The 17,275-nt window shown below is 44.3% G+C and overlaps 1 protein-coding gene across 3 annotated transcripts in view; it reads left to right on the plus strand.

Annotated features, from left to right (window-relative positions):
• Positions 1–17,275, plus strand: part of slc10a7 (solute carrier family 10 member 7) — a 233,959-nt gene that overhangs the window by 150,146 nt on the left and 66,538 nt on the right. For all 3 annotated transcript variants that reach the window (XM_073042940.1, XM_073042942.1, XM_073042941.1), the window contains exon 6: positions 5,882–5,917. In XM_073042940.1, the coding sequence (XP_072899041.1) occupies positions 5,882–5,917 (36 nt within the window). The remainder of the gene's footprint in view (positions 1–5,881; positions 5,918–17,275) is intronic.

The following is a 17,275-nucleotide window of genomic DNA, read 5'->3' on the forward strand; positions in this document are numbered from 1 at the left end:
GCAACTAACAATGTAGTTGGGGAAAACTGCTAAGTGGAATAGTAAAGCCAGAGGCTGTTGCATCTTTTAAGGGGGGAAGAGGTTGACATTTCTGCTGGAGAAATTGGATTAGTTTTGAACTTTTCTGGAAGAGAACCAGTACACATACAATATGCCATACAACCTCTTCTATGCTTTGCTCTTTGGCTACATGAAAATTTCATTATATATGTCAAATATATAGGCAGATGAAGAGTGACAGCATTTCAAACATTTTCACATTTTCATCTACTTGTGTCTGAGTTCTAAATTGATAAACTATATACCTTTCAAAATTTCTGTATAAATTTATACTTTGATGAATTGGGTTTAATTCACATAGCCTTTAAACATTTATCCATGGGCATAATTATCAGCTTGGTTCCTACTAACAAAATATTAATTAACATTCTTTTATCTAAACCATTGTTGAAAAATTCCTGTCATTGAGAAGCCAATGATTCTTAAATAAAATCATCAATTTTCTTTTTCATTAGTTATCTCAAAGATGGCCGAGGCATGTTAATGGTTTATGCAATGCAGTTAGTTATTTAAAGTGAAATTTTTAGATAGTTCAATGTTAAACAGAGCAACTTTGTAAGTTTCTGCCATGGTAGCGTTGCAATTACTAACGATGCTGTTGCAGCTTGGGGCATCGGAGTTCAGCATTCAATTCCAGTGAAGTCTGTAAGGAGTTTGTATGTCCTTCCCATGAACGTGTGGCTTTCCTCCAGGTGCTCTGATTTCCTCCCACAGTCCAAAGACATACCGGTTAGTAGGTCATTGTAAACTGTCTCATGATTAGGCTAGGGTTAAATCAGTGGATTACTGTTGGCATGGTTCCAAGAGCCAGAAGGACTGATTCCACGCTGTATTTCAGAATTTAAAAAAATAGATAGTAGCACTGCAAAAGTGTTATATTGATTCTGCCTGTTCTGCAAATATCATCAAATAAGAGGAAATATTGTTAATGTTTATGCAGGCATATTGATTGTAAGTCCTTTCTAGCTCTTTATTTTGGCCTACTTAATGGCAGAAGGATACAAAAGTCCAAAGAAAGTAAGCTGGCATGATTACTCTTACAAGAGCTATATAATCGTTGCTTTTGCACTGAACATAAGGGTACTTCGTTGTAATAGAGAAGATTGTTAAGAAAGATTGGTCCATGTGTTTCAAACATAAACAGTAACAAGTAGAGAATCTAGGTAGAGAATAAATTCTATCAAATTTGTGAAGGATGCCCTACTTGAACATTAAATAAAATACAGTTGTTGCTAATAATGCTTTAACAAATTAGCATTAGAATGTAATCCACACTTGAAATTAATATATCAGTAGTAGCTGAATTTCTGATGATACAGGTGAATTCATTGTGTGCCCTTTTTGCATATACAGCTATTTTGCCTACAAAAATGTTTGATATATGAGCTGATAACAGGGCAACCAAGGAAACAGAACACAAGATCCTTAGTGAACAATGATAGTGTTTCTTGTTAAGCAATAAGGTTTGAGGATTGAGAGACAAGAGAAGAGACCAAGCTTGGTGAGTTGAAGCGGTTGAATGCAGTAAGGAATTACCGTAGTACTACAAGAAAAATGGAGAGTGGAAGTTTAGATTGCAGAGAAGAATGAAAAGAGTGAGAAAAGAAACTATTTACATATTAAAAAATCTCCATAATCTTAAGGAATGCAATGTTTGTTAAGTTACTGTGAAGGTATTTTATTAGCAGTGATTATCAACAATCAGGTCACTTAAAGGCCATTTAAGTTAATTTTAAGTGAGCAATTAATGATCCAATTTAATCACCATGGAAAATATTCAGCTAAGGCAAAATGGCATAAATCTGGTTGAGTGCTGTCACAGCAACAACTTCTCATTCAATGTCAGCAAAATCAAGGAGATGATTATTGACTTCAGGAGGAAGAATCTGGAGGTCCATAAGCCCGTCCTCGTTAGGAGATCAAATCTGGAGGGAATCAGCAACTTTAAATTCCTCTGTGTCATCATTTTAAAGGATCTGTCCTGGGTCCAGCACTTAAGTACCATTATGAAGAAAGCACAGCAGTGCCTCTGCTTAGAAATTTGCAAAGATTTGGCATGCCATCTAAAAGTCTGACAAACTTCTATAGATGTGTGGTGGAGAGTATATTGGCTAGTTGCGTCATGGCCTGTTCTGGAAACACCAATGCTCTTGTACAGAAAAACCCATAAAAAGTAGTGAATACAGCCCAGTCCATCACAGGTAAAGCCCTCCCCATCAGTGAGGACATTTATGCAGAGAAAGCAGCATCCATCATCAAGGACCCCACCATCCAGGCCATGCTCTCTTTTTGCTGCTGCCATCAGGAAGAAGGTACAGGAGCCTCAGGACCCAGACCACCAGGTTCAGGAACAAGTATTATCCCCTCAACCATCAGGCTTTTGAACTAGAGGGAATAACTTCACTCACTCCATCATGGAACAGTTCCCACAACCTATGGACTCACTTTCAAAGACTCTTCATCTCATGTTCTCACTATTTATTATTCATCTGTGTTTTTTTTTGCAGATAGTTTGTTGTCCATCCTGTTGGCTGTGGTCTTTCATTGATTCTATTATGTTTCTTTGTACTTACTGTGATTGTCTGCAAGAAAATGAATCTCAGGATTGTAAATGGTGACATAAGAACAGTTATCCCTCCTTATCTGCGAGGGATTGGTTCCGGGACCCCCCACGGATACCAAAATTTGCGGATGCTCAAGTCCCTTATTTAACATGTAATAGTGCAGTGGTCTTTAGGACCCAGCGGAACCAGACTTTATTTAAATGTCTCTGTGCAGTGGACATTAGGACCTGGCGGCGCTGCTCTGAATCTGCAGTGTTTCTGTTCATGAAAATAATCACGATCGCGATTGAAAATAAGGTGGAAGTAGTAACGAGATCAGAAAGAGGTAAAACGCCATCGGTCATTGGAAAAGTGTTCGGCTACAGTCGGTCCACGATCAGAACAATTTTAATGGAGCATGTGAAAGGCACTGCCCCGATGAAAGCTATGATTATTACTAAGCAACGCAGTGGTTAAATGATTGAAATACGTATGTTTCATAAGTGTTTTATATGCATAGAAAGGTAAAATATGTACTATATACTAAGAAAAATGTTTGACTAACTGATGCTAAATAATACCAGATGTACCTGTTCCGACTTCAAATCCGACTTAAAGACGGACTCAGGAATGGAACTCATTCGTAATCCAGGGACTGCCTGTACTTTTAAGTCATTTCTTGATTACTTATAATACCTCATACAATGTAAATGCTATGTAAATAGTTGTTAGACTGTATTGTTTAGGAAATAATGACAAGAAAAAAATAATCTGTACATGCTCAAGCAACGAGTGCTGGAGAGAGAACTTCCGGGTTTTCCCGATCTGCGGTTGGTTGAATCCGCACATGCGGAATCCGCGGATAAGGAGGGCTGACTGTATAATCTATTCTGATAAATTTACTTTGAATCTGGAAATTGTGATCTCTCAATCCATAGCTATCTCTTCCTTGCCACTAGCTGATGACAAAAGGCTAATTTATGCTTCTGCGTAGTGTCCTACGCCGTAGCCTTCGTAAGTGTCCTGCGCCTTTGTGAGCACTTATACCTGTGCGTTGGTGTGCCTGCGTCGCTCTGCAATCCACAGCCAAAACGCTGGTTGGCAGTAGGGTTTCTAATGGTGACTGAGCGCATCATGTTGGATTTGGAGTAAATAAATGGTGAACAAGGGTTACTTTTATTGAAATTACTGCAACACAGTAAAGTGAGATTACGTCGGAGGAGATGGTACGTATGACCATTGAACGGATTGAGGCAGAAGGAGGGTGAATTTTCTGTGCTTGTCCAGCCACTGAGAGACATGGACGAGGAAATGCATTTCAAATATTTTCAGTTATCAGCAGGTAGATTTGACGATTTGGTTCATCGTCTCCAACCATTATTTCGCATCAGTGTACGCACAGTATGCCTATAGACAGGAGGAAATACGATGCTACCAAGCAGACCAATCACAGTTGTTGCGTTCTGCATCGCCGTGACGCGCAGTTACATTTTTGGAGAGGTGCACGTCAGGCTAGGGCGTAGGGTACAGCGTAGGTACCCTAAGCCATACCTACGGCGTTCATTTGATGCAGAAGTATAAATCAGCCTTAAGGTTCATAATAAAATTATGTGTATCAGTCACACACCAGTTTTTCTTCTGTTTTGAAGTCAGTTTTGAATGAAGCCTTTACAGGTTAAAAATCTTATCTGCTGTTATCTTTTTGGTTCAGTAATCCTTTGAATTTATGGGACTCCTGTAACTGTTATCTGTGATTCATCAGTTTCCTAATTTGCATCCACACTTTACCCCAGTGCTTAATGACTTGTATTAGATCTCAAATTTAAAGTTTTCATGATTGTTTTAAGATATTTCAATGGTCTCATTTCACCTGATTTTTGCATTTTCCCTTCAACTGGTTTGTATTTCGTTTTCCCCTTAACTTCTCACTTCTCCTTCCACCTCTTCCAGTCTGAATATATATATATATTATTCCTCCCTCTCTCTATGCAGGAGCTTGTGTCGTTCGGTACAGGTTCTGCAAATGGGAACAAACTTAAAATAATTATAGTAATTTAAGATACCCAGCTAATAAATGGTAAACCAGTTGCTGCGAGGAGAATAATGTTGATACGGGATCATGGCATTTTGTTCAATATAGGCTACTAAATCTGTCGACACTATGCTTACCATTCCTATATGATCAGCAGAGTACTGAAAGTGTTCCTAGAATCACAAAAAGAAGATACCTGTCATATTTCTGGCTATGAGAGATATAGAACTGGTAAGGGAGAACATTTTCATGCTTCTCTCTATGCAAACCAGATGTAAGGACATCTCTTTCTTCCCTTAGTTTATTTTCTCTTTTTTCCTTTATTATTCTATTTCCTTGTTTCTTTTCCTGTATCATCTGACCAAATGATAACAATCCTTATCCATCGACCCGTAATAAGTTCTCCCTCTCCTTCTCACCCTCCTCTCAGCACCAATGTTTCGATCTTCGCTTTTTTTTCCATCAGAAACAGTACTGAGGACAATTCTGAAGCCATGTTTACGATTGATGGGCTTCTTCCCATGGGTATATTAATACTGCTCTGGAGAAACAGACTTCCAAAGTAGTAACGGGGATTTTTATTATTTTATATAAATATATATAACTAAATAAGTAGTGCAAAAATATTGAGCTGGTGTTCATGGGTTGTTTTATTGTCTGTTTAGAAGTCTAATGGTGGAGGAAAATAAGCTATTTCTAAAGTGTTGAGCATGTGGCTTCAGGCTCCTGTACCTCCTCTCTGATGTAGGCCTCCGTTAGTCTCGACAGACCATGCCTGGGCATGGTCATGCAAGACCATGCAAGGTTTTTTTTAATGGAAGACCAGCAGTTGCCCAAGCTGCAAGTCTCCCCTCTCCACGCCACCAATGTTGGGCAAGGGAAGGGCATTAGGACCCATACAGCTTGATACCAGTGTCGTCGCAGAGCAATGTGTGGTTAAGTGCCTTGCTCAAGGACACAACACGCTGCCTTAGCTGAGGCTCGAACTAGCAACCTTCAGATCACTAGACGAACGTCTTAACCACTTGGCCATGCGCCTCTCTGATAGTAGTAATAAGAAGAGGGCATGTCTTGGGAGATTGGGGGCCATTAAATGACAGATGCCGCCTCTTTGAGACTTCGGTTTGAAGGATGCAGAAAGGTCACAGAGGTGCTTAATATTCTTTAAGGATGAACACTACTCATAAAGTTAAGTTTACAATTTTTTCCTTTGAGGAACAACTAACAATTTAATGTTTTCTTTCAGGGGATTGTCATCACACCATTATTACTACTGTTGTTTGTGAGTACCAATCATTTTGTATATTTTTTGTGTTTCAAAAAATGCATGTCCAATTGTAATGCCCACAAGCTAATACTAAGTAATTTTTCATCTAAGCAATGAACTATCAGTAGAAATAAGTACTTGGCCTTGCGAAGAACTTATTAGGAGTGAGAAAAATGAAAATGTAATTGATAATAAGCATATTTTCTAAACTACAAAATGATAAACATTATGCTTTGTTGATTTTACAACATGCCTGAGATCTGCACAAGCTGGCAGCTGACTATCAGCTATTCATCAATATAAAATTCTTTATGTTAGCGTTAATAATAACAAGATAAATGATGCTAATAATTTCTGTTGAATGAATTGCAAAAGCTAAGGCCTCATGCATCTAAATATCTGTTTTTCATGGATTAAGCATAGTGGAATTCTTTTATGAACTTAAAAGCATGATTTTTTCAAGTGTTGAAACACAATTTTTTAAAAGAAGGCAGTGATATTATTGAAAGATTGTTAAAGAAGAGCTTTGGAATTTGAGGAGGAGGAGAGGGGTAAGAACAAATGTACTGTAGTGTGCAAGTGTGCAGAAAAACATCAATAAAGACACAAACTTGCAGTACCCCCAAGATTACTTATTCGCTTGGTAGTTCAACATACCACAGTGTGTGTGTGTGTGTGTGTGTGTGTGTCTCTCTCTCTCTCTCTCTCTCTCTCTCTCTCTCTCTCCCTCTCTCTCTCCCTCTCTCCCTCTCCCTCTCTCCCTCTCTCCCTCTCTCCCTCTCTCCCTCCCTCCCTCCCTCTCTCTCCCTCTCTCTCCCTCCCTCCTCCCCCCCCCCCCAATAAGGGAAAAAGAGGTGACTCCGTTTCACAGCGAGAGGGAGACATAACAAACAACTCACTGATTTACAATGTTAAAAGTCCGTTGCATCACTTTTTCCAAGCTCTGTGCCCAAAGAACTCAGGTCTCTAGGCACACAGCCAGTGATCTTCCATCTCGCATGACACACCAATTTCCTGCAGAGGCACCAACCTCATGTCCGCCCGCCTCCAGAGCCACAAATTCCAAAACTCCGAAGGCAAGCTAATCTAGGCTGCATTCTTGGTATGTCGAATAACAGCCAGTCGTGAGACCCTGAGAGCGGGTCCCATTCCCGTAAAGAAGTCAGTGTTTAACTCCAGGTCAAGGTCTTCAACAGAACCCTGAAAGGGAAAAATAGAGATATTAAATATGTGTCCAAAGATGCAAGCAAAGGAGTGGCTGTTAGGCACCATTGTCTCTGAAGCTCCACTTAGAACAATAATCAGAAAACTTCCAGGTGCTCTTTAAGATACTTATAAAGTTAGCTACCATAGATTTATTAAAGGCAAATTGGGTCTGACCAATTTGAGATAAGTGAGAATGGTGATGAAGAGAATGAAATAGATGGTATTCACAAGGATTTTCAAGTAAGTTATTGATGGTTCAGTGCAATTAACTGAAGTAAGACAGTCGTTAAATGGTCAGCTGCAGTATAGATAGGAGATTTGAATTAAAGGCAGAAAATAATCGTAGGAAGTTTTTTTGGACTGGATGATATGTAAAAGCACTGTTCCTCAGGAATCAGTGCATGGAATACTGCTGTCTTTGATATTAATTCAAGGCTTAGATATACACTCTGTGGCCACTTTATTAGGTACACTTGTACACCTACTCATTAATGCAAATATCTAAGTAGCCAATCAATAGTGCCATGTCAAAGAGAACTTCTGAATGCACAGCATGTCGAACCTTGAAGAGGATGGGTTACAGCAACAGGAGACCATGTTGTGTTCTACTCTTGTACTTAATAAAATGCCACTGAGTATAAATGTGCCATGTAGATTTTCCGAATTCTATGGATAATACAGTGCTTTATTTTTGAGGTCTTCATCAGTCAGAGTTAACCATGGATATTGCATTCTAGCTGTTTAGATACTCAAGCCTGGGCAGTATGATATGGAGAACAGGCTGTTGCCCATGTAGCAAGCTCCCCCTCTCTATGCATCTGATAAACCCAGAGGAATGGCAGAGACCGATACAGTTTGGTACCAGCAGCGTCGCAGGAGTTGCCAGTCAGCAGTGAACTCAATATAGGGCTGCCTTAGGGATTCCAGCTGTGGATTTTTCCCTCGGGGAAAGTTTCAGATTAGAGTTTTCCTTCTTCTAGATGAGCTGCCAACCACGGCTGACGAGCCCCATCTACCTGAAGAGACTGGTTTTAAGGTGCCAGTAAACTGCCTTTGCCCCTTCTCCTGTCAGTAGAAACAGTTCCACCAGCTTGGTAGCTAAGCCACTTGTGAAGGCCAGGAGCTGGACTTCGTTGTCAGAGGCTATCTGAGGCACATGCCATTGAGAACATTTAATTGGTAGTGGGAGCTTCTCCCCATTACCACACGTGGCTATAACAATCTTAATGCTATTTTGTGTCCAGTTATATACACCAAACTTTGGGAAGCTGTGAAGTTCTAAGGAAAGTTGCAGTAAACTATTAGAATAATTTCAAAGTGACAAAGTCTGTGCTATTCTCTAGGATCAACAAAGGTTAAGAGGAGATTCGATGGAGCTCTGCAAGGTTACGTTCTGTTAGATAAATGTAACCCTTTCACCGGGCTCATATGCAAACTTGGTTTGTTAACAGCGTGAGAAGGTTACTTTTCATATATTGTATACATCTAGGGTCAGTATGATTTGGGCTTCAACCAAATCATACTGTTGGGATGTTCTGATTAAAGGAATCTTAATTTGAGCGAATGCTATGTAAATATGCTCGTGCACATTTATCAGTCAGCAAGAAATAACAGATTGTACACCACATAAAAGTATAACAAAAGTATATTTACTAATTTCAGTCTTATCAAACAGTTATTAAGAAAAAGAAAAAATAAATAAAAGGGCCCATTACAGTTAGACTAGTCTAAATGTGCACATGATCATTGGAGATGTCTCTTCTAAAAGCTGGGTATAACCGCTACTCACAGCACTGAATTCTCATCACCAATCACTGGTAGAATTTCCTATCGTGGACTTCTTCGTCTTGTGAAGGATTCCTTGCAATAGCATCTTACCATTGAATCGAATCCTACGGGCCATCTTTTCAATCTTCTCTCCGCATCTCCCGCCTAAAGACCACGAATCAGACTCTGTCTTCAGAAAACTCTTCCTCACAGCTCTCTAACCTTCTCCCACATCTCACAATCCTGATTTGCAGCCTCACATTTCCAAGTTGGACAACATGCATGCTTACCTTAGCTGAACTGAAAACACACTTTGCAGCATGGCACACTGCTTTTTCAGAAAACTGCTAACACAGATTACCTCACAGCATAGCAGTAGAAATCTTAACCAGGGCATTACATATATAAGTAGAGAGAAGCTGTTCCCTTCATTAAATTGTTCAAGGATCAAGCTGTGGCGACCCACTTCCCAGCGCACTTGAACCGGCTCACAAAGCGGCATGCACCGGCATTGAGGCAGGTCCTAAAGAGGGCGCCAAGCCTGCTTCACCAGCAAGGGGAAAAGCCCGCGCACGGGACTGGTTCCCGCCCGGGGAGGGCAGGATCAGGAAGGCTTTAAAGCGAGGCCGTGAAGTTTGAATAAAGTTTTTTTGTAACTGCAGCTCACCGACTCCGTAACGTTATTGCAGTGCTGCATGTAGCAAACCGCTACAATTGGTGACCACGACGGCCCAAACGATATTTGGACCGGCGATGAACAACGCCACATCTGTTTCATGCAGTTTCGTTAAAACTGCCAAGCTTCTGGACGCTGCGACCTCACCTATGGTTCCAGCAAGCAGAAGCCCAATTCCACATTCGGCAGATAACCTCAGATGCCACACGTTACTACTACGTGGTGAGCTCCCTCGACCAGGAGACAGCTGCCCAGGTTGAGGAGTTCATACAATCGCCCCCAGCGGACGGCAAATACACAGAATTCAAAGCCTTGCTCATAAGGACTTTCGGACTCTCACGGCGCAAGCGAGCTGCCCGCTTACTGCACCTGGATGGTTTGGGGGACAGGCCACCATCGGCTTTGATGAACAAGATGCTGTCCCTGGCCGGAGGTCACAAGCCCTGCCTCATGCTTGAGCAGGCATTCCTGGAGCAGCTGCCCGAGGACATACGCCTGCTGCTGTGTGACGCGGATTTCAGCGACCCCCGGAAGGTGGCGGCCCGGGCAGACGTGCTGTGGAAAGCCAATATGGAGAGTGGGGCGTCCGTCGCACAGATCACCAGGCCACGCTCCCAGCAGCAGCCCAGACCAGGCCCGGCCACAGAGCCCGCTAACCCCAGAGGCAGGGGTGAGGAGACCAACAAACAATGGTGCTTCTACCACCAGCGGTGGGGCGCAGAAGCCCGCTGCTGTAACCCGCCCTGCAAGTTCCTGGGAAATGCCAGGGCCAGCCGCCGCTGATGGCTACGGCGGCTGGCCATCAGGATAGCCTCCTGTATGTCTGGGACAAGCAGTCTGGCCACCGCTTTTTGGTCGAAACCAGAGCCAAGATCAGCATCTTACCTCCGACGAGTTACGACACCTGCAACAGAGAACCGGGTCCCACCCTGAGGGCCGCGAACGGCAGCACAGTAAGGACCTATGGCAGCCGTACAGTGCGGCTACAGTTCGGCTCCAGCCGGTTCACGTGGGACTTCACTCTGGCCACCGTAACCCAACCGCTCCTGGGAGCGGATTTTTTGCGAGCTCACAGCCTACTGGTCGACCTGCCCAGGAAGAGACTGATCCACGCCAAGACTCTTCAAACATTCTCCCTGGGTGAAGCCCAGTTGCCGGCCCCACACCTAGACTCCATCATGCTTTCCGACAACGACTTCACCAGAGTCTTGGCGGATTTCCCATCGGTTCTGGCACCGCAGTTCATAGCAGCCATGCCCAGACACGGCGTACAGTACCACATCCCGACACAAGGACCACCCCTCCACGCCCATGCTCGAAGGCTTCCACCGGACAAGCTCCGGCTGGCGAAGGAGGAGTTCAAGAGGATGGAGGAATTGGGGATCATACGGCGGTCCGACAGCCCATGGGCCTCCCCCCTGCACATGGTGCCCAAAGCAACAGGGGGCTGGAGACCATGCGGCGATTACCGCAGGCTGAACGAGGCTACAACACCGGACTGCTACCCTGTGCCGCACATTCAGGACTTTGCAGCAAACCTGCACGGCGCACGGATCTTCTCCAAGGTAGACCTGGTCCGGTGATACCATCAAATCCCGATGCATCCGGACGATGTCCCCAAAACAGCAGTCATCACCCCTTTCAGCCTTTTCGAGTTCCTCCGCATGCCGTTGGGCCTAAAGAATGCCGCACAGACGTTTCAGCGGTTAATGGATGCGGTGGGACGCGACCTGGACTTCGCTTTCATCTATTTGGATGACATCCTCCTAGCCAGCAGCAGTCGTCAGGAGCATCTGTCCCACCTCCATCAACTCTACGCCCGACTGAGTGAATACGGCCTGACAATCAACCCGGCCAAATACCAGTTCGGGCTCGACACCATCGACTTCCTGGGCCACAAGATTACTAAAGACGGGGCAACCCCTCTGCCCGCCAAGGTAGACGCGGTCCGCCATTTCCCCTGACCTAACACAATCAAAGGCCTTCAGGAATTCGTGGGTATGGTGAATTTCTACCACCGCTTCCTCCCTTCAGCTGCCCAAATCATGCGCCCCCGTTCGCCCTGATGTCGGGTAAGGGCAAGGACATTACCTGGGACGAGGAGTCAGCCGCCGCTTTCATTAAAACCAAAGAAGCCTTGGCAAATGCCGCGATGTTAGTGCACCCCAGAATGGACGTCCCTACCGCCCTCACGGTGGACGCATCCAACATGGCAGTCGGTGGAGTGCTGGAACAACTCATCGAGAGTCGCTGGCAACCCCTGGCGTTTTTCAGCAAACACCTACGACCACCCGAGCTGAAATACAGTGCTTTCGACTGGGAACTGTTGGCGCTATACCTGGCAATCCGGCATTTCAGGTACTTCTTAGAAGGTAGGCCCTTCATGGACCAGAAAACCGCTTACCTTTGCGTTCACGAAAGCATCTGACTCTGGTCGTCCCGCCAGCAGTGACATCTGTCCTACATCTCCGAATACATGACAGATGTCCGGCATGTCTCGGGAAAGGACAATGTCGTGGCAGACACCCTCCCCCGCCCTAAAATCCAAGCCCTGTCCCGGGGGTAGACTATGAAGCACTGGCGGAGGCGCAGCAGGCAGACGAGGAGATCCCTAGCTACAGGACTGCAGTCTCCGGTTTGCAGCTCCAGGACCTCCCCGTAGGCCCAGGTGAGAGGACCCTACTCTGTGACGTCACCACTGGCCAACCTCGCCCCGTCATCCTGGCAGCCTGGCGGTGGCACGTTTTCAACTCCATTCACAACTTAGCGCACCCCTCCATCAGGTCAACCGTCTGGATGGTAGCCAACAGGTACGTTTGGCACGGACTCAGCAAGCAGGTCAGTGAATGGGCCAGAACGTGCATGCACTGCCAAACAGCCAAGGTGCAGCGGCACACCAAAGCTCTGCCGCAGCAGTTCCACCCCACCCACCGGCGTTTCGACCACATTCATGTGGATATCGTGGGCCCCCTGCCAGTGTCGCGAGGAGTGCGGCACCTCCTGACTATCGTGGACCGGTTCACAAGATGGCCAGAGGCAGTCCCGCTCACTGACACCACCTCCGAATCTTGCGCCCGGGCACTGATTGCCACCTGGGTATCTCGCTTTGGTGTACCGGCCCACATTACCTCCGACAGAGATGCCCAGTTCACCTCCAGCCTGTGGTCAGCTATGGCCAGCCTTTTGGGGACACAGCTGCACCACACAACTGCCTATCACCCACAGTCGAACGGACTAGTGGAGCGTTACCACCGTCACCTGAAGTCGGCTCTCATGGCCCACCTCAAAGGGCCTAACTGGGTGGACGAGCTTCCCTGGGTCCTGCTCGGAATCTGCACGGCGCCCAAAGAGGATCTGCACACCTTGTCGGCCGAGTTGGTGTATGGCGCACCCCTGGTTGTCCCAGGAGAGTTCATACCAGCCCCAAGGGGGCAAGAGGAAGAACCCGCAGCAGTCCTGGGCAGACTACGCGAGAGGCTCGGTAACCTGGCCCCCATACCCACTTCACAGCATGGGCAGAACCCAACCTGCATACCCAAAGACCTGCAAAACTGTAAGTTCGTTTTTGTACGACGGGGCAGACATCAGGCACCGCTACAGCGGCCCTACGAGGGGCCATTTACGGTGATCAGAAACAACGGGTCCACATTCGTGCTGGACATTGGAGGGAAAGAGGTGGTTTTCACGGTGGACCAACTCAAACCGGCCAATGTGGACGGCACAGCCGGTCGAGATTCAGGCACCGCGGCGCAGAGGCAGACCTCCCAAACAGAGTCCGACCCAGACTGTGGACATTGGGGGGTGTATCACCGGTTCTGGGGGGGGGGGGGGGGTTATGTGGTGACCCACTTCCTAGTGCACTCGATCCGGCTCACAAAGTGGCGCGCGTCGGCATTGAGGCAGGTCCCAAAGAGGGCGCCAAGCCTGCTTCACCAGCAAGGGGGAAAGCCTGCGCGCGGCACGGGAGTGTGAATACGCGCCCCCTACAGCATTCCCGCCCGGGGCAGGTGGGATCAGGAAGGCTTTAAAGTGAGGCCGTGATGTTTGAATGAAGTTTTTTTGTAACTGCAGCTCACCGACTCCGTGTCGTTATTGCAGCGCTGCGTGTAGCACACCGCTACAAAGCCACAGTTTGGTCAGCATTTACAAAGGGGATGCATGAGAAGCTTTTTTTTTAAACGTGGAAGTGTGTTATAATTTGGAATTTACTCCCTATCAGAGAGATGGAAATGGAGCCAGTCAGAAGATTGATAAAGAAACTGTATAGCCACTTGAGGGAATTGTTTCCAGGACTCTTCAGAAAGAAAGAAGAAATGCCACTGTTGGTATTGCATCACTGGTGCTGAATTGTCTGCTTCTGTAACATAGGATATAAGTAAAAAAACTTGCCGTTTGGATCAACCAGTCCATTTTGATGATTTTGCTCCATTTTCCCTCAACTAAATCCATCAGCTAAACCATCTCTAATTCCCTCTTCCTTCTCTTAAATTCAGTCACACTCCTTTCTTGCGGTTTCGACATTTTTATCACCATTTGGGTAAAGGATGTTGAATTCTTTACTGGATTTCGTGGTAACCAGCTTTCATGATGCCTTCTGATTATGCTGTCTGTGCCAAACCGTTCTAACATTTGAAAGATTTAAAATAGATTTCTGAAGGATTACATGAGTATGTTTTTGTGTTTTGCAAATGAAAATTTTTGCTTGGCGGGGGTCATGTTTGCAACAATTTCCAAACTGCATCGTGCCAATCAGAAATTTTCACCAGGTACTCTTGACAGTGCTTCAACCTTTACATATCAACAGTGTACAAAGTGATATTATTCTTCATCCAATAATTTCTATCGGAGACCTAATTCCTTCCTCTCACCTCTTTCACACTCCACTTCTTGGGCCCTTAGCTCCCAGTGGAGCATAGGCCACCGATGACCTCCCTATGGTTGGAGTAGTTGGAGTTCAACAATGTTTCTGTAATCCATTGTACCCACAGGATAGGGGATTGGCCTATGCAGCTTCACCAGAGCCCCACTGACCAGCCTTACCCATTTCTATCTCTAGCAACAGGGTTGTAGGGTTGGACTTTGAGAAAGCCCCTAGACAGACAGACAGACATACACACACACACACTCCCTCTCTCTCTCTCCCTCCTCCCCCTCCCCCTAAAATATAATAGTGTGGATGCCAAATAGAAGAAGGACTGCATATACTCATGTTTAAACAACATGAACAGAGACTAGATAAGCTCATTAAATCTGGGTGAAGAAGGACATTAAAAGTGACAGAGATCTGATTTTAAATGTTATCCTCCATAATGTGTATCCTTTATTAGTGATTTGGTTTGGCCCCAAATGCAATCACAAAACTTTAGGTTCCTTTATTTCACAAGTAATGTGAAGAGAAATAAAATGTCCATCATTACAGACAATATTTGTGAATATTTTGTGGCTAGTCACCTTTTCCATATTTTCATTGGAATCTTTGCTATAAAAATTGCCCTATCTAATGCCGAAAGAATATTGTATTTAATTAGCCACTTGAGAATCATTGAGAATCATTTCAATGGACTTCCTAGCCTTCTTATGCAGAAGATTATATCTCCAGTTTAGTTTGTCTCTAAACTGGAGACAATCAGAGGATTGTCACCGATTCACTACATCCCAATGTTGGAGTACCTACAGTGTGATGTTGAGTTCATCATAATGTTTGGCATTAACCTGCCTGTTATTGCAAGCCCATTGTAGTCTACTGAAGCACGGCTAGTAGAAGGTGTGCAAAGAAGATTCCAATGCCAAATGAGGCATGACAGAAACCACTTTTTTATTTTGCCCCTGACTTTTTGGAATCATTTAGATTTTTAGGTATTGAAGTTCTGCCACTTTCAACTCATCTGAAAGCTATAAATCAGAATATCAGCAACCCGTTCATCTTTCATGGTATCATGCAAAGTCTCCAGATAAAATTGTTGATGGGTTCAAGAGGAGTTAGTACTCTCCACCTCTCCTGGGTGAGACCAGAGACAAAATAGTGTGCCAACCTAGGCAATTATTTTATTCAGAAACAAGAGAAAATCTGCAGCTGCTGGAAATTCAAGCAACACACACAAAATGCTGGAGGAATTCAGCAGGCCAGGCAACATCTATGGAAAAGAGTATAGTCGGTATTTCAGGCTGAGACCCTTCATCAGGACAGGGGAAGAAAAGACTATACTTTTTTCCGTAGATGCTGCCTGTCCTGCTGAGTTTGTCCAGCATTTTGTGTGCATTACTTTACTTTATGTTTGACCAACTTTTTGAAGTTCTGCTATTCTTGTTTTACTTCATACCTCCTTAACAAGAATTGCATTATGTGGATTTATTTATTCTGTTAGTAATTTTGATAATATAACAGCAGAGCCAGCCAGGGTATTCAGGGTGTTTCAGTCATTCAGGAGATTGAGCTGTGGAACCACTTTGAATGAAACCATATACTTTGAGTGCAATTGGGTATCTATCCAAAGTATTTTGAATTACAACAATTATTGCACTCTAAAAGCACCTCACAGGCTGCAAATCACTTTAAAATGAGATAAAACAAATGTTTTATAGTAAAAAGTTATATTTTTCAACATCATTTATCAAAAATCTGAACAACTAAACCAAAGAAGATCAGTTCTAGTTTTACCAAAGCAAAACAGGAGCTGCTGTGCACAATGTAATATTGTTATCTTCCTCCTCCTCTTCCTTCTTCTTCTTCCTACTTAATGGTTTGCAGGTGATAGATGGCTAGGTGAGTGATATACATTCTTCAACCACAATGTGCTCAGTTACACATGGGTGATGGTTTGTTTCATCCCTCTACCCATAATAGTGTTCCCTCCAACCCACCAATCTCCCCCAGTTTTTTTTGGTCCTTTGGGACTGGAAAGGTCGTTGTATGTGTTTTTGGTTGCTGGCCATCTTATTCAATTTGTCTTTAGACATTACATTTCTATTTTCTATCACTTTAACTAACTGTCATTCAATCCGCTTCTTCAAGTAATCAGTTAAGCGGAACAAATTTTTTCAAAATTGACTTCTGGCCTGCCGCTGACTGAAACAGTATTGATGTTCATTCTTCCTGCACTTTATCTTAATTGTCCACCTATATGAGCACGCATTCAACTGGATGTTCAGTTCCTGATTGGCGTCCAGGTTTGCATGCATATCACCAGATCCTCAAAGCACACTCTGCTCTGAACTGTCATGCCAGAGAAAGTACGGCTCTTTTTCTTGTGGAATAAAAGCAGGAGGCACAACAGGAGTCCAAATTTCTAATCCAAACCACTCCCTTAGAACATTCACAAGATACGGCTTAACTGTGTATCACCAAATTCTGATTTGTTTCTTTCCTTCTTGTACAAAAGAATACTTCCTGCTGCCTCACTTTTTCCACACTGCTCCACTCACTGACATGTCACTATTCTTCTCACTACTCCTAGCCATTCCACGTAGAGCCCTTTCACTGTTCTGATTACCATCTCTTTGTTGCTTTACTTGGTGTTTCCACTTAGCTCTTCACTGCTCCACTCAATAACTCCTCGTTGCTCCATTCTTGGTTATTTCATTGTCCAACTCACCATTTCCTGACAGATGTACTCGTTACAGCGCTACTACCTCTTTGATGGCTCTTCACTATTCAGTTGTCCTCTCTTTGTTCCACTTACTGCCTTCACTTTGGTTCATGTGCTACATTTCCAGTTCTCTTACCC

This window comes from Hemitrygon akajei, chromosome 4, assembly GCF_048418815.1.
Source record: "Hemitrygon akajei chromosome 4, sHemAka1.3, whole genome shotgun sequence".
Lineage (NCBI taxonomy): Eukaryota > Metazoa > Chordata > Chondrichthyes > Myliobatiformes > Dasyatidae > Hemitrygon > Hemitrygon akajei.